A 26,426-nucleotide genomic window follows, 5' to 3' on the forward strand; every position below is an offset into this window, starting at 1 on the left:
GCAGGTTTCATAATCCATGTGGCTAATGAAACAGGCATTCCAATTCTGCATTTTGTTAACTTGTATCTGCTCAGAATGTCCCCTGCTGCAATCGTGACCACTGTCTCTTGTCACTTTGCAATGCACCTCTGAGAAGAATGTGACTCCACTTTTCTGCAGCTAATCAACAGATAAGACAGTTGACAGCAGCAGTAAGGTGCCCTCTCAGCTGAACAAACATATATATGCATGTATTTAGAGCTAAATTTTATTCAGTTGCACTTTCCAGCTGTAGCTGATTCCACATAAAAAATAATGCTACATTCATGAATATAGCCTAATATAATTTCCCTAGAAAATACAGTGATGATAAGGTTAATTATCATTTTAAACCTGATAATTTGCCATTCCTTTGCTTTTGTCTTTGCTAACAGGCTAGAGGAAAAAAAAAAAAAAAAACAAAAAACCACCAAAAAACTAAAACCCACAACCCAGAAAACAAGGCCAAGAGTCTGCTTATTAGATGCAAAAATATTCATGTCACAATATACTCAGCACAGGTCGAGACCCGTGGTTTTTCTTCCAACTTCACCAATTAAATTGGAAATAAATATTTTTGATGGGTAAGCAGAATTCATTTGTCAGCATATGTATAGTTCAGTGAAAGATTCCTAGAAGTAACATCCTGCAGTTAATATTTATGGGTGCTCATAATACAACTGACTATACTGGCTTTGGGGAAGTTATTACTAGAAGATATGAAGTCAGTGGTGGCACTATTTAAACTATAATTTGTCCGAGAACATATAGTATGAAATATCCTGTATAATAAAACATCAGTATAATAAAATGTTCAGTACTTCCCAGATTGTACACAACATAAAAGCAACCTAACTGTACTAAAGGGCAAAATGTATTTAGGTATCCTTTTACATACTCAAAAGCTAAAGAACCAATTTAGTTTGTTTAATAGCTTATGTCCAGGATTTAAAAAAAATAAAAATAAAAAAATGAATTAAATTAGCAAGCTTTATCGCTTAAAAAATTCTGTATTCTAGGCTTTAAGCATTCCTGAATCATATTATAACATCCTACATATATTTTTCATTTAAAGCTTTCATATTTCTGCAGGAAACAGAACTTCACATTGGAATATGCAAACCTTGATGTTAAGGCACTGGTCATCTTTGAAAGAGAATGGTTTTGCATGGAGAATGTGAGCTTATCTTCAGAGCTATTCTACAAAAAAAGATTTTTCATTACTCCCTTTCTAAGTATAGAACAACTTCTTCACAACAGAAGTCAATACAGCATTTTTAGACCCAAAATGTGTATCATTCACAACTCAAGTAAAGAAATATGAAATGTAAGATCTCAATCTTGTGAGAAGCTTATCTTAAACTGAATCTAGTATTTCACCAATTCAGCACTCAGCATGTCACCAGTTCAGTGGAACATAAGTTTAAGTACTTTGGTATGTTACCTTCTTTAGGAATCATAGCTGGTACATCAGCTTTCTCAAGTCCTTTGCCTTGAAAAGAAAAAATTACTTTACTTTCAACAAACTATCTCTTTATTTTCAGTTTAACAATCCTCTAAAGCTTCAAGCTATCTGTTCAGCAGGTTGAGTACACATTCAAAAATTATGGTCCATTTATACCTGTCATACTCAAAAGTACACTTGATATTTTTGTGCAAGGATAACTATATGAATACCCATGACTTTGTACAGCCTATTTCACTCACTTGTAAAACCTTTCCTAGCTCTAGGTAGCTACAAGCAATGCCAGCCGTAAATAGCTAGTAATTACTTCTCAGCAGCTAGAAATGTACTGAAAAAAAATATATCAAATATTTCCCTATCAGAACTGTCAACTTTTCTTAAGGTTAAAGAAAAAAAAATGAGGAAAAATACACGGTTACCTTTCCGTATATACATTGCAGCAAGCATTTACATCACCAGATCCTGCTGAAAGCAAAGCAAGTTCCTAGCATCTAAATTATAAATATTTCAGAAGGTAAAAGTGACATTTTTCTAAACTAAGGCAGGTTTCAAGCTCCTTTTGCTCAACATGACATTCACACAGCAGTCAACCATGACAGTGTAAGGCAGAGAGTTACAGAATCAGGGACAGCCTTCCAGCCAACCAAATCATGGCTGTAATTTCTGTGACATTTCAAGCAGCTGTCCTCTTAGGCCCAGGATCCCAACATACTGTGACTGTCCATCATTAGACCAGTATAAAAACTTATTCTATGCAGTTCCCTTTTCTCATTTTTCCCCTTTTGTTTTAGAAGCAGCTAAAAGTTATTTTATTTGTTAGAACAAGGTTTGTTAGAAGCTTTATCCCCCCCCGCCCTTCTCTTCTTCATATGCCTAAAAGATTAAAGTAACTGAATGGAATTAATAAATCAGTTTTGAGACTAAAAATTACTGTTAACAGTCCTCCGTCAGCAGAACAGAGGTCCTCTGTATGTATTAATTAGCTGCTAACACCCTATCTGATCATCTTACAATTTAAAGATCACAACAGAACCAGTTCTTCTCCCATCTTCCTTGCTTTCCAAATAATCATGCATATATATACAGATAAAACTTTATTCACATCCTAATCTAGCTGAGTTGCAACATAACTCACAGTTATTCCAATGTAAATACAGATGGGCCAAGAAACAAAATACTTGGAACAATGAGTACAGTCTGTAGATGATCCCATATGGAAATGCTTTAATCTTGATGCTATTGAACTGGTACTGAGGCTGGCAAGATGGTAACTTCCCTCCATTTTCACTAGAATATGTCTTCATGAAATGTTATGCTACTTATCTCAGTAAGAATCTTATTCAACCAAAAATCACAGACTATACAGCTGATTTTAATTTTTTGTCAAGTTCCTCAGTCATAGAATATCTCAAGGTGGAAGGGACCCATAATGACCATCGAGTCCAACTCCCTGATCCTTGCACGACAACCTGAAACTGAATCATTTATGCTGCATTTTAAATGAAAAGCAAAATCTATATGCAGTGAAAGAAAAAAAAAGGCATGTTGATAGTGATTTGCAGTTTTTCCAAGTTGTACCTTTCAGCCACTATGAGAGCAATACCTCAAATAAGAACTGATGGAATTATCTTATTAACAGTCAGTAGGATGAAGCTATTTCCTAATAGGAATTCACACGTTAAACAGGATTTGACAACTGCACTGATGTCTATAAATTTATTCATGGAAAACTAACTAGAATTAAAAAAAAAAACAAAACTATTCAGATAATGGTCTCCTGTTATTAAATCTCAACATATGTTTTTATAGCCAGAATTACTGATGTTATAGCAAGGTTCTAGATCCACTTAAATCCTGTCAAGTACCTGATGCAGATTTAATAATTTTATCTGATATACATTGCTGTGATAGAATCATAAATTCTTCTTTCTTAATTATCAACTGCCCACATTCTGGTTTATGCTAGCACAACATATATAAGCTTAATGTTCACTTTTGTCTGATTAGCTCAAGTCGGTAATCAATGAAATCAGGTTTAGTAAACTTGCAGTGTAGAAGTCTAATAAATACTCTAATAAACATTCTGCAAGGAACAATTTGTTTCTTAATTCAACAGCAAGTATTTAATTCAATAGCAAGGCAAATAAAATCAAAATCAACCAGAATATCAAGCTCTCATGGGCACCATTTACAAAAATGGAGCAGTCTTCTCAAGTAATACCTCTTTCACAAACAGCCCACAACATCTGACTCCCACATTGTTACTTTTTTAGAAAAGAAAATATATTTTATTTTTAACTCTCCAAATTGCAATTTGACCACTAAAGAATCTCTAAACCCTAACATTCATATATGTTACTTTTTGGCCTAAAGATGCTATCCAGACTCTCTCCAGCAATGATTCTTGCAATCAAATCTTGTAAACATTCTACTCATATCCACAGACTTTGAATTAAATAACCGTAACTTTAAATACAACTTCTTTCCTCCACAAGTGCTCAGTTTCTACAGTATTACAATAACTGCCTGCTTAAACTAATACTGAACACTTCATAATAAAACTGAGGATAATGTAGAGTATCTGAAATCTTTCTTTAGAAAATGGATTTTACTTACTTTATAAATAGAAGACCAATAGTATTAACACACTCATATAGAGTATGATATCTATTCCAAGTATAGACTGTAACACAGATAAGAAAAGTAGAACTACATATAAAATTTTTATCAGAAAAAGGTATGAGGGTTTTTTCACAGCTAAAAGAAGAGAATAATAAAAGATTTTCTGAGGTCACTGAGGCATGGAAAGTAAAGTGATTATTTAGCTTCTATGTCAGCACAACCTCCTTTGCAGTGTCCTACCTGCCAGAAGACAGATGACTTGGTACAGGGACCTAAGTACAAACAAAAATAGAACAGAAACTGGAAGGCTTAAGAAGGTCAAGCAGAGGTATTCGTAAAAGTTTGTTCAGTATTTTAGTCAAAATGAAGCTTCCCTAAAAATAATGCAAGAACCATTAAGTATCAATGTTACATCCATCAGAATTTGGTAGAAAGTCTTCTCATAATTACAACTACTGATTCATATTCAAGTCAGTTCCTTCAATAAGGACCTTCTTACTGATTTTTTATTTTACTAGGCTAGTCTTAATAATGAAATTCCAATTAATGTTGTTTTATGAATATTATGCATTCACTTTGCACCATTTGCGAACTTTTATGTTTTCATCAACTGAACAGGACTATATTCCTTTAAAATTTGGATTATTCAGATTTGTGTGATTTGGCTTAAACTTGTTGAACCATCATATAAAATTATCACAGCAACTAACTTTTCCAGTTCTCATTTCTGGACAGATACCAGTACAGAACACAGCCACAGAAGCAATCTTGCACACAATACTTTGATTCTTCTTAAGGAATGCTGATTTCCACTGGATTTTTCAGAGCTCAAACACACACAACCTTACATGAAAATCCATAGCAGTTACCACAAGTAAGGGAATTTGCCAGAAGGCCTGAACATAATTTTACAGTCAGAGGAAGGATTGACAGAAGTCACTAGGAATTGTGCTTTGGTTTTGTTTTATTTGGGGTTTTTCTTAAACAAAAAAAAAAAAGTCAAGGGACTTTCAATGTAAAAACTTGTACTTTATTACACTTCTATTTGAGGACTCAAAAGAAGATGGCAAAATATAAAATATTTGCTTCCTTATTATTATAGCTGACCTTTAAGAATGTTTTTAAATATACTGCCCATTTTCATTTAGCTATTGTAGTTCAAAACTTTGGAAGCATGTCACCATTCTGAATGTAGAGAACAAACAACATTGGTTCTTAGTCTTTTTCTGGATTGGATTAAATTAGTGTAGCTATTTTTATCTAACACATAAGTACATATTCAACATCAGAAATGAAGGGACATGTAGCAACCTACCCAGCAAGCAGGTTCTCACTCTCAGTCGCACCCTGGAGATGATCTCTCTACTACAGAAGTAACACAACCTCCAAAGCCTAAAATTAGTAGCTATGAATATTTAGTCTTGACCATTTTATCTTTCAAAAAATTTAACAATACGATTTATACTGCGCTGTTAACTCCTCGGTTAGAAACCTAAAACCAAAACCAAGCCAATGTCCAAACATCCAAAAAAATAATAAAAAAAAATAAATGCCTGAATTAATACGATCATGCTTTCATTTCAAAAGCTTACTTAAATTTTGTCATATTAATAAAATACCCACTCTACGTACACATGCTGATTTTGCATCTTTTACATGTTGCTATAGCCTTCTACATTAAGACAGGAATTTTGTAATAAAAAGAGGGTACAATTTTACATTCAGAATACAAAGTTTTCAGCAGAGACAAGCAAAATAAGTTGTAGAGCTATAAATCACTCTTTGGCTATATCTTTTTATAGATTGCATTTGTACACAGTTAAAGCCAAATTACATACAGATAAATTGGCAAAAATATCCATTAATACACGGTGGAAGAGCACTAGTTGCATTAGTATCAGGAACTCCACTTGCAGTATATACTCTCAAGGACCTGAGTGAGCTGTACAGCCCACAGTGAGATACGTACTGCTACATCTACAATGCTGTTGGCACTCAAGCTTTACAGAGTAAAACCAGCTGGGAGAAGCCTGCTCATAACTCATTCTGCAATATTTGATACAAGTTCTACATAACTGTTGGTATTACCTCAGCAGAGCTCTTACAGAACAAAATGCCTGTTTCACCACAAAATTTATTGAAAGATCAAGGTCAGCCTGGCAAAAATATGCACTCATTTCTCTTTTAAAGATGACCTCATGTGTGACAACTTATGTTCTCTCTTTGAAACAAACAAAAAAAAACAACAAAACACTTCTTTTTTTGCATCTGTTTAGAGCAACTCAGGTAGTATTTTAGAACACGCAATAATGGAAATTATTTAATTTACTGAAAAAAAAATTCCTGTTTTGATCTTTAATTTATTAAATTCCAGTAATATAGTAGTATCTAAATTAGGCACTCAAGCAAGGGATTGAATTAAGGATACTAATTTCTCTTCATTTTGAATCAACTTAAAATTTTGAGTTCAAAAGTTCTAACATGTAACACTGAACTCTCTTAATGCTGGTAATCAATCAGGATGAGTTCAAACTAAAAGGCAAAATGTTAAGACATCTTCTAAAAAGCTGAGGTAAAATTTAACTATTTGTAAAACACTAAGCTGTGCATAAACAAATCATTCCTTTCTACCAACTTATTCTCTCCTTTGATTTTATCTGATTTTATACTTTTAAGGGCTAACACCATTCTAGATATTGTGTCAAAACCAGGTATATGTACATGTGTGCACACAGCAATTAATTTCACAGATGTGGTTGTGATGCATAGTTACATGTACATCAGATGCAGAGACAGGTATGACAGAGCCACATGACATGTCTCCATAAACATGCAGTCTTCATTTAACACCTTAACCAGGCAAAAGCTCCAACAACCATTTGGGGACAGGATGCTCATTGTAAGTAAAGTCAGCAAATAAATATGTATCTGTTCATCAAGAACAAGACTGGATGATGGGAACAACTTTTGGATCTGCAAGCAGTATCACAAGCATAATGACAGGCTGACTGATCCTCTCTTGGGGCATCCAGGGCCACTAAGACTAATTCAGCTCTATACTCCAAGATTTGGTTGTTGGCCATACACTTACACTGGACTTTGCCAGCTGGTATCTCAACAATCCCTTTTAAGAGTACTAATAGAAACAGCACCCATTCAGAATGACAGTATTTCTAATAGTATGGAGAAAGTCAAGATGGCCATGGTCAAGCTGCCATGAAGTAATATTTGACCTTAGCTCTTATTTAGCAGATCACCCTCAAACAACCTCATAGCTATTTTCTATTATGACTTGGCAAAGATGAGACAGTAGATAAATGTTAAACAGCCAAGTAGGATATATAAGAAGGTTTACATATCCATCTGCCTATCTCAGTCACACCAACACTTTCTCATCTGAATTTGACAGGAACAGAAAAAGCAGCAGCTGACAGAAGACTGGCCCTTCCCATTCACGCCTTGCCTGAATCAGCCAAATCCTCAGAGAACCACTGGGTAAAATTCATGCATATATGTAGGATATTTATGCACTAGCGAATTACAGAAATCATACGTAAATAATCAAAAGGACAAAAATAACGTGCTTACACAATAAAAGCCTCTTGTGCCAAAAGTTAAGCCTAAAACAACACACATGGGTACAAAATCACATCCAGATACTGTATCCTGCAAGTCCTTACACCAAAACCAAAAACTTTTAACAAAAGCTTGTAACAAACCCTTATCATGAAATATTTAACAACTTAAAAGTTACTGATGTACAAAATATCTTTCAATACTTCTGTATCAAAACTATTATTTTTACATTGTTTAACTTCCTTTGTATTGTACTTAAAGTGTTTTTGAATTCTCTAGTCCGATTATTCAATTCCCTAAACTGGACTTCCTCCATGTGGGTGTACCTAAGCTCCATCCTAACGGGCAAAATTTTCATAGCATACAAAGAAACCACAGAATCTAAAATATTACTTATCTTGCCAAACATATAGCAAAGTGAAAGCAATCAATCAATCCAGATGGCTCAGATGGTACCACAAACCTTCAAGAAGTATACTGAAACTATTCATTCTGTTTTCTGATCAGACAACATGCTCATCTTCTGTTCAGTCTAATAATTACCAACCAGTTACATTCACTGCTTTAAACAATCACAGAGCATGACTTGAATAGAGGAATGCACACACAGGTTGAATCAAATTTTACAAGCAGTCATTAAGCGACCTGCAATTGGAGTCGTTCTGCAGTATTAGATGTTCAAATATGAATAAATTTATATTTGTCTCTGGACAACTTACAGAAATTCTTATATGCCAGAGAGTAAGACAGACCATAAAATTTATTTTAAGTTTCTAATAAAAGAAGACTACATGGGAAGGTTTGCTTTAAGAGCTAGTAGTGAAAACTGTCATATGAATTACCACCACAGTGAAGAGGTAAGCAACAAAAAATGGGACAATTAAAGGTGATGTATGACAAAAAGGAAGCCAGATAACACAGCTTCCAAAGACAGTTCTGTCATAAACTACATATTGTGCATTTCACTTACAAAACTAAAACCTTAAGCTTAAAACTATCCAAGCATGTAGTATTAGTATGTATTATATCATTGTGTCAGTTATGCTCACTTTGACATTCCATTTCTATATTACATGAAGGCTGAAACGGAGTTTCGTTAGTGCCGTATACCTTCAACAGCGAAACACTGCCACCTTTTGGCTTGATACATAGACCTCCCCATTATAATTGTAAAACTTTCGTGGGGTTTTTTTCTTACTACATTTGTCCTTCATGGAGACAGTTGAAGTCATGTTATCTTAGTTAAAATTTTGTGCAGTACTCAGATTTCTCCATTAAAAAAGAAAAAAAATATTAATTACTAAAGAAACATTGTTTTTCTCACAAATATGCACACATAGCCAAACAACCTTAAAAGTATACTCCATTAAGCCATATAACGTTTTATCTATTTTCTCTTTTTATCCTGCAGCAATTTTTTCTTGGCAGTTTTGATACACATATATACTGTATCGTCTTACACAGCATTCCTTTCCAGTGAAAACTTGGTAATGCATTCTTTGAACATCTGAGTTTTGAAAACTGATCATAGGAATAGCAATAATGCATTATTAAAATGTCATGTTCCTTACTCATATGTACATGTACAGTTTTCTAGATTAAATATTAAATACTGATAGCTCAACATTTGTATAAGTCTGTATGAAAACGTATGCAAAATCACTTACACCAGTGACACAATGTCCCCACGCTGTACATCATAATTTCGAATGCTCCAGTGGTTTAAGAGCACTACATCAGATGCTTGTCTTCCCCCAGGATTCAAAGAAGGCTGAGAGAGAAGAGGGAAAAAATGCTTTAGATGTACATTTCCTCTGTGAGTCTTCTACCTACCTCTCATTCCATCAGCAGGTGAAATCCATTAAACCAGTAAAAATGTACTCACTTACTATAAAAGGACCATGTATTCTGGGAAATATATTTCTTTATTAAATGCCACGTTAAATGTCACTAATTTATTAAAACTGTAGTTTACATCTTTCAGTGCACTACTGCATGTAAATCAAGTCACACAGGATACATACTTAGGACAAGCCTGATGAAGTGATTGCCTTTACTGCATACATTAAAACCAAAGGAAAACCAAAACCACTAATTCCCAGAAAAAGCAAGTTTTCCACAGACCTCTTACTACTTGTACAAGCTGAACAACTAAAAGTGAAACACATACTTGTAACAATACTAATCTCAGCACCCTTTGCAAAGTGAAAAACCAAACCTACAGCATATATTGACACTGCCAGTGAATGTAGGCCTTGTGTAACAGGATACATGATATGTTTAGTTAAACAGCAAACAAGGCTAGTTATGGACTAAAAGGAAAATTTCCAGTCAAGTAAGTCTGCTCAAAGCAGATCACCTCTAGCATTCAGAAATATGGTCCAAGTCTAAACTATAAATATATTAACACTCATTGTTATTTTATCTACTAGAGCCTGTGCATTGCAAGAGCCAAAAAAAAAATGAAAACCAGAAGCTAATTACCAAATATTTTATTATTTTTTTTAATCAGGATTTTCCAGAGTTATTTTCCACCTTCATAGCATCTCCCACTAAAGGATATTATCTTTACATACAAATTATTTACACACAAATTCAGAAACAATTTGCAATCATACTTATTTTACCAAATGCAGGTGCATACGGACCAGAACCTAACAGCGATACTAAATACAAAAGAGGCTGATCTTACAAAACAGGAACCACATGTATAGTATATTCTTGCAAAGCAAACTGCTTGGTACTCAAAGCAGCTTGAGTACTTCAAGGTCAGAAAAAGGTGGTCAAAACAAATGGAAATTCTAAATCTATTCCCTCAAAAGATAATGTATTTTGTAGCTGATACTTAGAAGAGATTTACATGAGTGTTCACACACATTCCCTCTCAACTAAACTTGTATCAATTTCATCTTACAGAAATATACACCAGGTACAGTATTGCCTTCGTTGCATTACCCCATTGAGTCATACTGTTTTCTGTATTTAAACAAAGGAAATGCTTTAGAGTTTAAATACTTCTAAATATTGCATAATCTTTTTAATTTAGAACACTCTAAATGTATTACCATATTGCTTGCTATTTTTAAGAATATATTGCTCATGCGGTTTTGACATAGAGTGGATCTCCCACTCATTACATATCAGAATTATATTGCTGAGAAATAAGGCAACTTAGAGAATTTTTTTTCTTTCTTACAAAACAACATGACATATTCAAAATACCCAGACAAAAATATTATTTTGGTAGATGTGTAAGGAAAACTAGAACGAGACAACTTTTTACATCAGCAAGTCATTCTCTAACATAAATAACATAAATTGCGCTCCCACAACAAGATGCATGGACAGTATTTAATGATGTATGTTCAGAAACAAACCTAGTCCCCATGGCATTTTTATCAGTAGTAAGGTCTCCAGTATGGCAAAAAAATACCAAGCTTTCATAAAAGCAGTCAACAAACTGGCTCACAATGGCTCTGTATTTGTATAAGAAAATACAGGGGCTTCTTTTTCCTTCTAGCTCAAAACATTGTAACTTGTTTGCCCAAGTTCTTGGCATAATAGCCTGATGCAAACGAGACACATAGGTCTTAATTTAGAACTATGGTGTAAAAGTCACAAAACATTCACTCTTTCCAATTACTAACTAATTTAACACTAAAAGCATGCAAATTGAGATCCTGAGCCATATGATGAAGCTTCACAGGACATAAGGTTCCATAAGTAGAAGGGTAAAAGCATGCCCTTTTACTATAAATAATGATTAACTTGATAGTTGTTATGCTGCTAGTGAATACCAGAAGGTCACAACTTATTTGCTTATAGCTTGGGGAGAAGAATTTCCACACGAGCACACAGGCTTAGGTACAGTAATCCTAATAATAAAGTTAGGAGAAACTGCCACAGAATAATTACAACTGCTATTATGCATAATGGAATAGAACATTCAATAATGTTTGCTGCTATAATAAGTGTGCTTCGTCAGAGATCGCTAGTCAGGCTACTTGTTATAATCCTTGGCATTAAATTGTTTGCAATAGAACTTGTATACAAAGTTGCACTTAACGCTGTCATCTTCCATCTCACTTGAAAACAGTCCATTTGATTTAATGGATTTACAGATTTACATATCTATTGTGGGGTTCCCTCTTCCATATCATTTTGTAAAAAAAGTTCACAATACCAGAGAAGCAATGAAACTCAATAGAAAAGAACATCATCCATATGACATACATTTTAATGTATACATCCAGCAATACAAGAGGACTTACAAAAAATCCACAACAGCCAATTAAGAAATCATGCTACCAGTTATTTGTGTCATTTGCATTCAATGTTAAAACCAGATTACAACTCACTTGAAACCCACTATTAACAAAATGCTAGATGAGCACAATAATCTGTTATATTCTAAGAAACAAAGCCATCTCACGTAGGGATGAAAAAATACAAAATAAACAAACTGAAGAAAAACAACACAACAAAAAGGTAATTTGGGGGGGAGGAAGCAATGAAACAAAAACTGTTAAAATTATAAACTGCAATAGTTCACTGTTATTCCCTATAGGTTAGAGTCAGCACAAGTGAAAATTATGACAGGTGGCACTGCAGAAACACAAGATCAGTTTGAGACAATGAAATGCATGAAGTCTGTCTTAATTGATTGGGAATAAATCAGAAAATTTGTATTCACATTAGAAGCTTTATTCAGTGTGCTTGCCAAGGTGTCAAAAAGTATTATCATCGTCAGTAACTATCAAGCAGCAGTAAGGCTGGTCCAAAACAAAAGGAGAAAGTGAGGGGGGAGAGACAGCACACAACAGAGAACAAGAGTAGGAGAGAGAGCACGACGGAGATTTATTCCTTGCTTCTTGTCAGAACTTTTAATTTCAGGCTCAGCAGGAGCCAAAATGATGAGTACACAAAGCAGCTAGACATTTTAGAGTTCTATTACAAACAAATTCTTGGGAATCATACCATGATACCTTCAAATTGAGACAATAAGATATCATTGGAAGCACGCAATTGATGGATGCTGACTGAACTGTACTCTTCCTCATACTCATAGCTTTCAGATACATTCAACATAGATCACTCCAAAGAAAAGAGTAAATAAATGGAATTGTGATGTGATGACCAGTACTCCTTCAAGCTACTCTGCAAGAGGGATATATTCCTTATAATTATGCCCCTGTCAGACTTAGTTAGGTGTCTACTAAATCTTGGCAAGGTTATTAGTGTTTAATCGAAAGCACTATGAAAGAGGCTTTTTGTAGTCTGAAAAATCTCCATATTCATAGAAGTTTAAAACAAACTTCTATTTCAGTGCTGCAGTGCAAAATAAAACCAGAAAAAGAATTTTACAGACACTGAGATGTCAGTGAAGTTAGAAATGTCAGCTTTCAAAGCTAGCCATACTTCAATCAACAGAAGGAAAGTTTAGTCAAAAAACACATCAAGGGAAAAGCTTAGATTTTTATCACCCAGTGCCTATATATTGCTTTCCCTAGCCACTACAGATTGCATATCCTTCTTTGTCAGGTTGAGTAACTGACCAAATAACTGTAGTGTTTTGCAAATCTTTCATGGATAAGCAACATTTAACTATATGTTCTTCAAGTGAGTACAAACGCAACACCCCAGAACAATACGAGGGTGCTCCCAAACACATAAGACTTAGACTTCAAAGGAAATCTAAAACTCTGGTCTTGACCAGAGGAGCTTAACAGACTTATGGAGTAGAATTTTTTTTTCCAGCTACTAAGGCTAAACTAGCCAAACAAGAATAGACAACAGAACACTACGGCAGGGGCAGAAAAGACCAAACATTGAAAGGCAATGGGGCACACAAATAAAAACCACTGCTCAAAAATTAAATGCTCAGCTCATGCTCACTAGTAGAAAACAAACACACATGCACAAACCAAACAAAACACACACACAAAAAAATCCAAACACACAAAAACACCCAAAAAAACCCATAAAAGCCAAAATGCATCTGCATCTTGAGTGTTGTATGCGGCTCTAGATCCCAACAAAGGCAAAAAAAGGTGAGAGAACGGGAAGTTCTATTTGTCTGGCTTACTTTGCACTATCTAGATGTTGATATGTATTTCAGTTTCTCCTGTCTGAAGATAGTAAAAAAAGAGTATGAAATCATTTTCTCCAGTTTCCCATTCCTCCTTTCTAGAGCAAATTTCTGGCTCTGCAACTGTGAAACCTGAAATTCTCCTACCTTTGATTGGTCATCAATGATATTCAGAATAACATGCATGAAGAGGGCAAAGGTAACTTACTTCTGGTCTTGGATTGTAGAATTACTGGAGTACAATGATTTTACTTTTGTCCCTGTTGAGGTGAGTACTGCCTTCTAGATCAGCTGTGGTTTCTTGACAGAGGCTACACACCAGATTACAAACTGTAACAAAAGGCAAAAAGCCACCTTGCCTTCCCTCTTCCGCACCACATGCTTTTTACAGCATTAAGCACACATCAGCCAAGCCCATGTTCCAGCCCAAGTTTTGTCTGTGTAAATGCTGCACAATTCAAACTCCAGCAGCTGGTCTTGACTGCTGTGAAGCCTCTCTTTAAGGTTCTGAGCTTACTTAAATAATCAGGAAAGAGGACTTGGCATCCAAGAATCAAATCCTTAGTCTCTGCTAATTGGAATGTTGCACTGTTGGAACAAAATAATCAGTGGTGACGCAGGCAATACACAGTGTGTATGATCTAAGATGCAGAGTAACAACATAAAAATTGGCTAACTGCATCACAATATATATTTTTCAAGTCCAAATAACAGAAGAAACAAAGTAGCTGTTTACTATCATGAGTATTTATCTTTGAAATGTTACACAGCCTATTTATATTTATTTTCTTACATTTTACAAACATTCAGAATAACCAAAGACTAGATGACTGCTAAATGACTAGGAAAATACAAAAAAAATACATCTTTATCACTACTTATACATATATATTTTTTTTCCTTTTCCTGAGAGAAAATTTTGGCAAGTTTTCTTCTCAAAACCTTTTCATATCATAAAAGTATTAGTTTAACAAAATCAAACTATTCCATAATACAATGTGGTCATTTAATAACAATGGAGGAAAAGACTGCTATTCCACTTTACTATTACCAGCAGATGTTCTCTTTTAAATTTCCTGAGAGACAAAGGACATTTCCAGCAATACCTGCATTGATGCTCCTTCCACCCTTGCTACGCAGGCAACTCTATCCAGGAAAGTCACCGTTATGGGAACAGCAACAAAGAAACCTTTGAAAAAGGCTTTAATGTATCTCTTCCCCAGTCCTTGAGCCTGGGCCATAATCTGAAAAATACAAAGGAAAAAACACAAACTTGTTATAAACCAAATTTTGAGTAACAACACAACATTGTAGCAATCCAACAAGGAGCATTAAAGATAAATTAATTCTATTAACTGTTACATTCTCCCAGTATACACGGGGTGGGGTGGTGTCTGTGGAGGGTGTGTGTTAGAATTTGTACACAAAAATGAAACAGAACAGAAATCTTCATCAGCTTTTCTTGATACTTGACACTCATTTACCCTTTAGCTAATTTGGCCATTTCTTGTGATCCTGTACTAGCAGAAGTACTTGATAAAAATGACTTGATAACAGTTCAGCTAAGCAAGAAGCAAACTGATATAACCAGACAATATCTAACTATGCATTTCAGGTGTTGAGGGGATTAAAAATCAACTAGATTGAAATACCCTATTACAGAGCAGTCAGTTGGAGTTTACAACAGAAATCCTGTAAATAATTTTATTTCCATACACTGGTAATTAGTGACCCCCAAATATGTATTGTGTTATGTAAGGAAAGACTATCTGCAAAACATCGCCATTTCTTTGTTCAATATCATAATGCACAAAAATGCATAAACACATCATTTCCACACTTGTGGTAACTGCAAACATCTAAAACCAATTCAAATTGTCACGTATATCATAGGGACACACAGAACTCCCTGCTCACTACTCCATCAGAAGGTTGAAAGCATTTTATGAAGCTGGGCAGCTAAGTAATGACACACGGGACACATGAGTTGGAGTATTCCACTCCAACTCACTATTTCCCATCTATTAATTTAGCCCTGAACCACTGAATATCCTTGAAAAATACCTACAAAGTACTCTAAAACACAAGCTGTTTGATCTTATTAGTTATACCTCTGAAAAGCAAGCTGAGTATCCAGGTACTGCTGCAAAGGTACAGACTATTTTATGTAATTGCAGTTTCATCATAAGAAATGCTGCCCTTCACCTACCGGCAAATCCAATTTAAACTGTTGCTTCCATCTAATGATAGTAGACTAATGGTAGTCTTCATACACGATCAGTCTGTGGAGTCCCTGCTCTCTCTGTCACATTCTAACTCTGACCGACAGTAACAATAAAAAACAGACTGTGCCCTGAACTTGAGTCTTTCGATGTGATTAAAGAACACAGCACTGTTTTTCAAACAAAATAATGGAAAACATAAATACATGCAGATTCATTCAATCCTCTTACAAACACAATATTTAAAATTTCACAGTATAATAATTTTTCTTTGTTGCATTTTCAGCAATATGGAAGTGATGAACTATTTGTATGCAAAATACAAATTCATATCATGCTGATGCAACAGTATTGAAAGCAGTATTTCTGTCACAGATATGACTTCTTAATTCCATAAAGCATTATGCTGAAGAGAGGAAACTTAGTTCTACAAAGTAAGCCATCATCATATTCCTCAATAAAATTCTTTCTGAGTATTAATAGACTTGCAATGACAAGATCTGTCTTCTAAAAGACAGGAACAACTTTACTATTACTTCTGACATTCACCTTGACAAGGTTTTAATTTTTTTTTTGTTTGGGTTTTTTTGGTTGTTTGGTTTTGGTGGGATTTTTTTGGGGGGAGGGTGTTAAGTGGAAATGCTTCACCATCATCTGTAACCGTTGCTCATAACATAAGTTTAACTAGTAAAAAGTGTACTTAACACTTGTAATTTGAGTATATTTTCTTCCTGCACATTTCATGAAACATTTTCAGTTTGCGTCAGCAGCTTTCACAGAGAATACGAAATAGGTTGTGGAACAGAACAAAAACCTCATCAGTTCAAGACAAATGTTAAAATGATTTACTTTCAGCTTATCGTTTAAAAACTCGTTATTGGTACCAATCCACAGAAAGGAACTAAGCACAGGTTTGTCTACTGTTTAACAAACTATATCTTTCATACACCTCAACAACCTTTTTCTCAACCTACTGATTCTGAATGTTGCCTCTTGAGTTTTCTGGCTGGAATCCTACTCTGCTAGGAGGTCTGTCATCTCAGACCTCCTCCACTTTGACAACAATGTCAGCCTGAAAAGACAATTTTGAGATCTTGCCCACAAGCATATCTACCATGTTCTCTTACAGTCACTTTTTGAGCTGAAAGACACTACCTGTCAGATGTATCACAATATGACTGATTTAGGAAATATTGTTGAAACTTTAAAGAAATCAGATTAATTTACTAGCTCTTTAAATTCCTCATAATCAAACCTATGAATGTTCACTCCATTCCTTCTACTAAATCCATTGACAAATCTTGTTATAAACTTCTTGCAAGGGCCCTATGCTGGTATCTAAAAAAGAAATAAATCTAGTATCTGAAGTAACTGGTCAGACAATCCACAGGAGACCAACCATATGCTCCTGGAACTACAAGCTAATTAATAGTGACACAGAATCTAGCAGTCAGGTTAAAACAGTTACTACAAAATAGTACATTCTCAGTACATCACTGGACCCAGGCAACACCAGGAGCATTAAGCAGCTGTGAAGAAAGGTGGGAGTTCAGGTCCTGCTTCTCCGGTTTTGGACACATGCAGTATTACAAGGCACAGTATCAATAAAGATGAGGGGAAAAAAAACACTAGCAGAACCCCTACAAGCAATCAATTTGCAAAGCCACCAAAGACAACAACTCCTGTTGTGGTGACTTCGCTAGATGCCTCAATTTATTTTTGTTCTTTCTTACCTTCCTCCCTCTACTAGGCAACTGGTCAAACCACTGGTTTTATTTTCCATCCATACCAAGATAAATTCTTCAGTTCCAGTCACATGCTACATTCTGGAAGCTTCCTGGTTCCCCATCTCCCACAAAAAAAAGGACAGCTTTTCCCCAGGACACAAACTGAGCAGGCCTGCTCCTTGTATATAAACATAAAAAGATAGTCATCATATATACTATTTTAAAATTGTAAATTCATCTAAATAATAAATCAGTAACAGTTGGTCTAAATGCTTTCCAAAAACAAGATCTCTGAATTATCAGTGTTTAATGATACTGTGTGGAGCTCTCTGGTATGTAAAATTCAAAAGATTTACAAGATAACTGTGGATTTTAAAAGCATCATGTTTCCAGAGTGAAAATCTGAAATCCAGTGCAGTGCCTGGTTTATGCTGACAGCAGGTTTAAATGCATGTCAATAAAGCAAATGAAGGATTCTTTGCTCAAAAAAAAAAACAAAAACAGTAATTTCACCAACACATATTTCTGGATCTCTGCCCAGTCAGGGAACACCTTGAAAAAAGATCAACAAACAACACCACTTTAAAGATGGTGCAATAAAATCAAACACATAAAACATAGAAAAATAATTTGGAGATGTATACACCTTTCAGCATTTGTAAATTACACCTGGGTTAGGATAAAAAAGAAAAAAAAAAAAAAAACAAAAAACACAAAACAAATAATTAAGTAGAACTGACAAACTGCAAAGCAGCAACCTTGAAAACTTGCTTGAAATGGCAACATAGACAAGAAAAATCCAAGATCAAAAATGCTAGCATATAGCAGGTCAAAGCATTAAGAATTTCACATTGTGCAGCTCAGAGATTAAGGCAGATGGAGCACAGCATTATCTGGACTGAAGTATTTGGTGCACAAAAGGTCCAGGGATTATAATGAGCCTCTCGTGGGTACTACAACATATGGAGCAGAGATGCTATTTAGATAGCTCTCTATGTATAAAATGTTTATTTTTTCCTACACTTGTGTGCACATTAGAAGACACTGTTTATCAAACAGCCTGCAGAAAAATCATCAAGTAACATTCAGAAAGCCCCAGGTTACAATATATTTGCAAATCTAGGTACTTAAAAATTACCCATAGAAGCATGATAGGAAATATAGCTGTAAAAACAAGGCATTAGCAGCCATCCACAAAGGAAATAAAATGGCCCCTGATGTGCATCTACATGAAGGCATGCAAGGGAACAGGACAGAGGGAATTACAGCCTATATGCAAAACAAATACCCAGCCAAGGCTGCCATGTTAGTTTGAAAGGACCCATTAGATCTAGTTCAAAAATTACTAACTACACGATAAACAGCTTCATAATTTATTGAAATAACCAATTTCTCTGTCAATCACAATACACATTTTTCTATAAATCAATGACATCACACTAGAATTCTGGAATACATGGTTTGAAAAGAAGGAAGACTTGCATAACAGAAAATACCAAATCACATGAGTGAGCCCAATTCCACTGCAACCTATGAAACACAAAATTGAGCACAAAAGCTTTCGTTTTAAGTAGGACTGCTGCAACTTGAAGACAAGGGTATACCTCGTCTAACAATTGTGATGAGGATGCTGCTCAGTATCAGAATCTATGTGATCTTTTTAACACGTGCCTCTTCTGCAATCTTTCATGAGACAAGGCCAGAGCGAACTACTGCCATAATGCCTGACCCTCACTTCCCACTTAGTTGTATATTTCAAGAACTTTCAGAGTACAGTGTTTTTTGTAAGGGTACAAGTGTGCAGACTTTTTAGTAAGCTAATTTATGTCATATAAATTTATCCAGGTACTAGCTGATGCGCAGTTATGATGGTGATGAATGCAACAGAAAGACCAATATACATTGGTCTACAATAGTTTTCAGTTCAAAATAATCAAAATACATCAGTCCATTTAAGTTTTTGTTTAAAAATACTGTCTAGTTCCAGAAGGAGCTCACATTTATCCTTCCATAAAGACAACTCCATCCTGGTATTTTCCACCATAGTGTGATATTTCTATTCCATTCATGGAGGTTGGGACTAGATAATCTTAAGGTCCTTTCCAACCCTAATTATTATATGATTCTATTTATACCCTACACACAGGTTTTCCTCACAGTGTTTGTTCTTCCACCATATTAGTCTCCCTGTATTCCCTCCCACCCTGGCACACTGCCATTAAGGAATACTACTCTGTTGTGAGTTTGGAAATGTCATGCATCATGGAAACGACTGTTGTACCATTGTAGCAGAAAATCCTAACATGATCAGTAGTTTCAGTAACCACTCATGTGGTCTGTAATGCTCTGCTGTTCTGTTTCTCTGAGGTCAGTCACTTTGTCCCCTAATATTACTACATCCCATCACTGGGATCTGCCTCATGTACAAAGGCTGAGTTCACATGTTGGCTGCAACTGGAAAGAAATTCATATAGCTTATTCTTACAAATTCATTTTATGTCCCAAGGACAACAATTTTACCCTCATGGACAATTTTATATTTCCAAACAAAACATTTCACTCTTCAAACATAAAGCAAAAATTGAAGAAAATGCAAACGCAGATGAAAGTTATCCTCAGAAATTAAAGTAACAACTATTTCACAATGGAGAGTAATCAGCCACCCCTCAGTTCTGACAAGTTATTCAGGATTCCATTTTATGCATATAAGCAGTCAAGAAAAGGAACAGCAATACAACCACTTTTGTAAAAAAAAAAAAAAAATATTAGTAATTTTTATAAATCAAATATTTTCAGAGCATAATTCAAAGTTTTCAAGCACTATCGCACAGGTGACTGGCAGAGTACCAGCTGTTCTAACGTAAAAGATACAGCAATTTTTTAAATGCATATTTCTGTATCTTCAAAGAAAGTAGTCATCAATATATATTGTACACAAAGAAAAGTACCAAATTACATCAATTTTGGAACACACTTAAGTGAATAATATAACACATTTAGCTTCTTGAAACTGAAAGTTATGTTGCCTTTCATCTTAAAGATTCAGGGCACGCAAAGCAAGTTAATTTTATAAATTGATTTGAAGTGCCCTTTACAAACAACTACCAGCTGCTGTTATGTTTTGGTCTCAAGCTTACTGCATAAATGAGGTGTTGCTTCCAAACTCACTAAATTCATAAATTATATTTACAGTAAATCATAGCATAACCTTTGATTTTTTCATTCATTTGCACATTTATCTAGGCAGCTCTCTGGATCATTTCAAGTACCATGGAACTGTCATGCTTATTGTGGCTATCCAGAATCAAACTTGGCGAAAACCAAAAAAACAAACAAGCAAACGAAAAAAGGAAGGGGAGGAAATACTCAGTTTTAATCAAAACACGGAACATTAAGTATTCCTATATCATCCAATTAAGTGGTCCAAGAATAACACATTCAGTTCAAAACATGAATATTGTCAGACACAAACTATTCTTGAAGTTTCTGCATTTGAAGTAAGGACAAGTAAGTTTATCACAGAACAGGAAAGTTTCTTTTAGCCCAATGAAAATAAACTTAATACAAGAAGAAATGAACACAAGAAACAAGCTTCTTTGCTACAAATCTTTCAAGTATGCAACTATGCATTGAGTACATAAGGACAGGATAATAACTGACAATATTATGGCATGAATAAATAATTCCAAAAGAAATAATAGAGAGAATGTATTTAATAAATGAAAAATAACTTCAACAACCCGGGTTTTATCCTTGAACATTAGAGGTCACTGTGGGACTTTCTAAGAGCGTACCTAGCATCCACTGTGAAAACCATTCACCACCATATTGATTTTGAGTCTGGGATTTGTGGCAACTTCAACTATCATATCAATTTTTCGTGTCCTAAGAATAAACAAAGCAGCTAAAATGTAAGCATAAGGATCCAGGTATTCCAGAAATAGCTGGAATCTGTGTCACAATGGTCAAATTATAAGAATCTCAACAGAAAATTCTGTGACTGTGAAACCATTTGAATCTTAAATTTGTTATTCAACATGGTCCAAATATTATTCTCATGGATGTGGATACCACTATCCCATGTATAAAGCTATCTCCCATCAATTCCAGGAGCAAATTTATTATGGTAATGAAACACAAGTTAACACAATAATCATTAATTTTAAAAGTAAAAGAAATTGAAGGCTCCTAGAAATCTCCCAGTCATAATAGTTTAAAACGTTATTTTTTTCTTTTTTACAAAGTGCATGTGGATTCAGCTACAAAACTTACTATTGGAAAAGCCAAGTCTAATTCTGAAGTTTTCCTGAAAAATTATTTCATCTAACCTGAAATCCCCCAAGCGGTTTTATTTGGCAGCAGATTATGCTTGGAAGCCAATTCCTATTTTCTTCCTAGCTGAGCAACTAACAACTATGTGTAACATATGGTATTTGAGGAGAAAGAGAAAATAAAAATGTGTTATCTAGAGAGACATAAAGCACCTTTCCCAGGTCACATCTCTCCTCTTGTGGTATCCCAATGTACTCAATTAATTCCAGTTTAAAGGCACAGCAATGATACAATTAAAAAAAAATCAGAATGGAATACTGGCTAATTAAAAGGTATTACGAGGTTAGGGCCTACTTGGTGTTCAGCTGGAGTTTTTCTAAGATAATCATTACTTCAAAAAAAAGATCAATTTTCCTTAAAAACATTAAGCACACCAGACATGTCTAGGAACTGCTGAATCTCTTCAGCTTCAAGCATCGTGGCATTTACACAGAGAAGCATTAGATTAAGAATAGGAAAAAAGACTAGTACCAGACATGGAAAAGCAGCCACTTCAAGGTAAGTTGTATCGCTATGAACTAAAATAATAATTTATCTCTCAGATGACCAGGATGTAAGGTAACAGCAATGCCACTCCAGAAAATAGTCATTAACTGTAGTCCTCACAGGGCAAATACAAGACCTGATGCAAGCTTAATAAAGCAGGAAAATGCCAAATAAGAACTGCTTCCAGTCCAGGACCAAGAACACTGTAGAGAAGCTCCAGGCGCAGACAACACGCAAATGAACTGACGAGCACACCACAATTCACTTTCAAGCCCTGTTCCCTCCTACACAAGTGTTCTGCTTCCTCACTTCCACTTTGCTGCGTGGCAGCTAGTTCCTCCCTTCATCACCACTGAAGGTCAGAATACACAGACGAGAACAGTGCTTCACACTACCAGCTTTGCCACAACTTTTTACTCCAGTCCCTTCCCCGGGGAGTTAACACCTCGGTAATGTAAGCGAGGGAAGGACAAGGGAGGGAGCCTGCACCAACAAACCAGCGGCTGAGAGGTGGCGGATTGACACGGGGCTGTCACCTCAGGCGCCCGCTGTCGGTTCCTGCAGCCCCGCTGCGAGTACAGTCTCCCACCGAGCGGGTCCTGCCTCACTTCGTCCCGAGCGGGAGGCGGCGCTGCGGCCAGCGGTGCTGGGATCCCGGCTCCCCGGGTCCCCTTACCGGCGGACAAGCCGCGCTCCTCGGCTCTCCCCGCCCCAGGGGGCTCTCCACAGGGGGGCACCAACAGCCCAACGGCCGCCGGCGGGCGGAGGCAGGGGCGGAACAGAGAGGCGGCACCAGAGGCTGGCGCGGGCTGGCGGCCCGGCTGACACGCGGCATGTGTGCTCCTCACACCGCCACGCTCCCCCTCCTCACGTCCGTCCCCCTCCCTCCTCCAGCACGGCGCCAGCCGCTCCCCTCCCCTGTTCTCCGCTCTGAGCCCGCCCGGCTTCCGTCGCTTCACCCACCCCGCTCCCGCGGACGCTCCGTCCCGCTTACCCTCTCCTCCCTCCGTCGGGGGGGGCGGACCGGCAGTGCCTCGGTCACGTGGGTTAGTGGCGGTGGCAGCGCCGAGCGCGGCGTGAGGAGGACGCAGGCCCAGCCCGGGCAGAGGTGATCGGGCCGCCGGTGGGGAGACTGCAGTTGGCCGTTCGGTGCGGATCGGATCCGATCCCATCCCATCCCGGCGTGGTGTGGGTTCTGTGCTGCAGGGGTTGCACCGAGACCTTAGTTCTGGCCTGCTCGGAGCGGCGCTCTGCAGGCGATGTGGCCTGACTTTGTTGGCTTGTGTCAGAGCCATTTGCAAAGAGGTCTGGCTTTCTGAAACGTCTGTATTTACAGCTGTGTGAGAGACCCCAAAGCCTGAGGCCGCTGGGTTGCAGCAGCCGTGATTTCAGTGGTGACGGACATGCAGGTATACAACGGCTATGCTGCTGTGGCCATGTTTTGGCAGCTCGATAAAAATTAACTGTTTTGAGTATTAATACATAATATCGGGAGTTTTTACATGATATTCCAGTATAAGGCAGTTCTGTAAACTTGATAAATTTAATCCACTCAGAAAAGGCAGGGTTTTGTTAGCTGATGAGTTAATCATCCTAGTGCATCCCAGGTTTCATCTGGACTAATGGAAACCACAGCTGCTGCAGATCGGAGTCAGCTGTATGATACTTACAGTCGTGTGTTAATGAATGGAGTTCCTGTCCAGTGGAGATGGATACACTGCGGTTTGGTTTCAGTCACAGTGTTTGTTTTTGTCAGCTGCCGTAACAAGTGCAGGTGCTGTTCTAATCTGAAGCAGGAGGTTTTCCAGATAGTTCATGTACCTTCAAGAGTTGATGGTCGCATTCATGGCAGAGAAATACACTAAAGGTTGTTACTCATATAGAATATACCTCTGGCCTACCTACATAATGGGAAATACTTATATTAGTCAGGGAACTGTGAGAAACAATGTGACACCTCTGCCTCTCTGCTGTCAATTATTCGTAACTTACTGTTAGAATGTTATTTTTAAGTTCAATATAAAATCAAGTAAAATGAAATTAACTTTGAAGCTTATCTATGAAAGTATGAATGCATAGTTATCTGTATGCTGACTACATTCTTTTGCAGAGGAGGTACACTATTTTTGCACAGTTTTTGAAACGGGAATACACTCTCTTAGAAAACAATACCATAGAGTACCTACCTATTAATGGACTGAGTTGGAAGACATACTCTTAAGACCATTTTTTAGAACAAGGTTCTTGATTTATGTGTACATAATCTATAAAATTTTGTTTTACACACTATTCCACCACAACATATTCAGCCTCTTGTCAAATCTGAACCTTTCAGCAATACTCACACCTTTTAATGCTTAAAACATTTGCACAAAAAACAGAATTAGCTTTAGTGTAATTCTGCTGAAATGACTGTGATACCAAGATATTGCTACCTACTGTAAACCACTGGTTGCTTGCCTATTTCATTTTTTGCTTTCTCTCACATTCTTAATTAAGCACCACCTTTACAATCACTTCTTAATTTTGTTGTCAATTACCCTTTATTTAGTGCATTATTTCTTTAACGTATTTGAGTCATGTGCTCACCCTAAGATTCTACAATAAGCTTTTCAGGGCATTGCTGTAGTGGATGGGAACCTAGCAGAGAGTTGATTCCCTCTCATGGCAGATGTAACAAAGTGTGCTTTTCATAAAGGTGTATTTGGTAGAGTATATGTGTTCATTGAGTTTATGTTCATTGTGACTGTTTGTGGAGGAAGCAGGAAACAAAAAGGTGCAGCTGTTCTATGACCTTCATACTTGGCCACACCGGGGCACCGGGCCAACACTCTTGGCGCAGACAACAGTGAGATCAAGAGAAACTGCACGACCACAAAAGTGAACAATTACAGATCTGGCATGAAGCCAGTTGGTTTTCTACGAGTGTAAAAGCAGGACCCTGCTATAGCCGAATCCAAAGCCTCACCTATGGGAGGATGCACAGCATAGGAATTTTCCCAATTAGGTGAGTGTCCTGGCATTGGCTGCAACAGGGCCTCCCAGCTTGAAGTGTGGGCCTGGATAATGATTAGGTGATAATTGGTGATACATTTCTTCTAAATCCCTGTTATCTCTATGCAGTAATGATTTGATGCATTGCTGGTTTTCCTTTGTATTTATATATATATTTCTGATTTGCTTTATTGTACTTATTTATTATGTATTTATAGATACATAGCAGATTCACTTAGTGTGCTTGTTTGCTTTAGTGTGCCTAATTGCTTTAATGTGCTTGTTTAATAAACTGTGCATGTTATACAACTAGAGTGTGGTCATTTTGTTGTGTACCCTGCCTATCAGCAGAATTGCACAGAAATACAGTATTGAACCGCTGGTATCCACCATCTTGATTTTCATCACCTATAATGTAAAAGTTTTAAAGGGGAAATCATCATGTGCAGGGGAAATCATCACAAAATGTTCAAAAATACTGCTGCAAAACATGGTGCTATACTTGCAACTGTAACATTAGAGAGGCGTTTTACAGGAACATGCCCCTGTGTTTCTGTTCATTCAAAGCTGACATTATGAAATATTTCCTGCTGAAACTGTTCTCTGGTTAAATATTTTTTGCTGTAAACCTCTCAAAATTGAATGATGCCTTAGCAGCAGCTTTCTTCATTTTGAAATTATGCATGTGCTAAACAGCTGGCAGGAAATGCCCATTCTTACTCTTTATTTGTAGGTAAAGTGATATTTAACAGAAGCGGATACTGAAGTTACCAGCTGCAAATGATGCATTACTAATGTTTGCACCATTTTATATTTATTTTTTTTTCTTATAAGTATTCTTGTTGGTACTGTATTGCTACCTAGAAGCAAAGAATAGTTTATTTTGCTTTCAACTC

The 26,426-nt window shown here is 36.5% G+C and overlaps 1 protein-coding gene across 2 annotated transcripts in view; it reads right to left on the minus strand.

The window, feature by feature from the left end:
- The window catches only part of IMMP2L (inner mitochondrial membrane peptidase subunit 2), a 473,442-nt gene extending 449,864 nt beyond the window's left edge, over window positions 1–23,578 (minus strand). For both annotated transcript variants that reach the window (XM_031053614.2, XM_005154293.4), the window contains exons 1-3: window positions 23,531–23,578; window positions 14,876–15,013; window positions 9,349–9,452 (exon numbers count right to left, since the gene is read on the minus strand). In XM_031053614.2, the coding sequence (XP_030909474.1) occupies window positions 9,349–9,452; window positions 14,876–15,010 (239 nt within the window). In that variant the 5' untranslated portion in view covers window positions 15,011–15,013; window positions 23,531–23,578. The remainder of the gene's footprint in view (window positions 1–9,348; window positions 9,453–14,875; window positions 15,014–23,530) is intronic.
- Between the last annotated feature and the right edge of the window lie 2,848 nt (window positions 23,579–26,426).

Source organism: Melopsittacus undulatus, chromosome 5 (assembly GCF_012275295.1).
Source record: "Melopsittacus undulatus isolate bMelUnd1 chromosome 5, bMelUnd1.mat.Z, whole genome shotgun sequence".
NCBI lineage: Eukaryota > Metazoa > Chordata > Aves > Psittaciformes > Psittaculidae > Melopsittacus > Melopsittacus undulatus.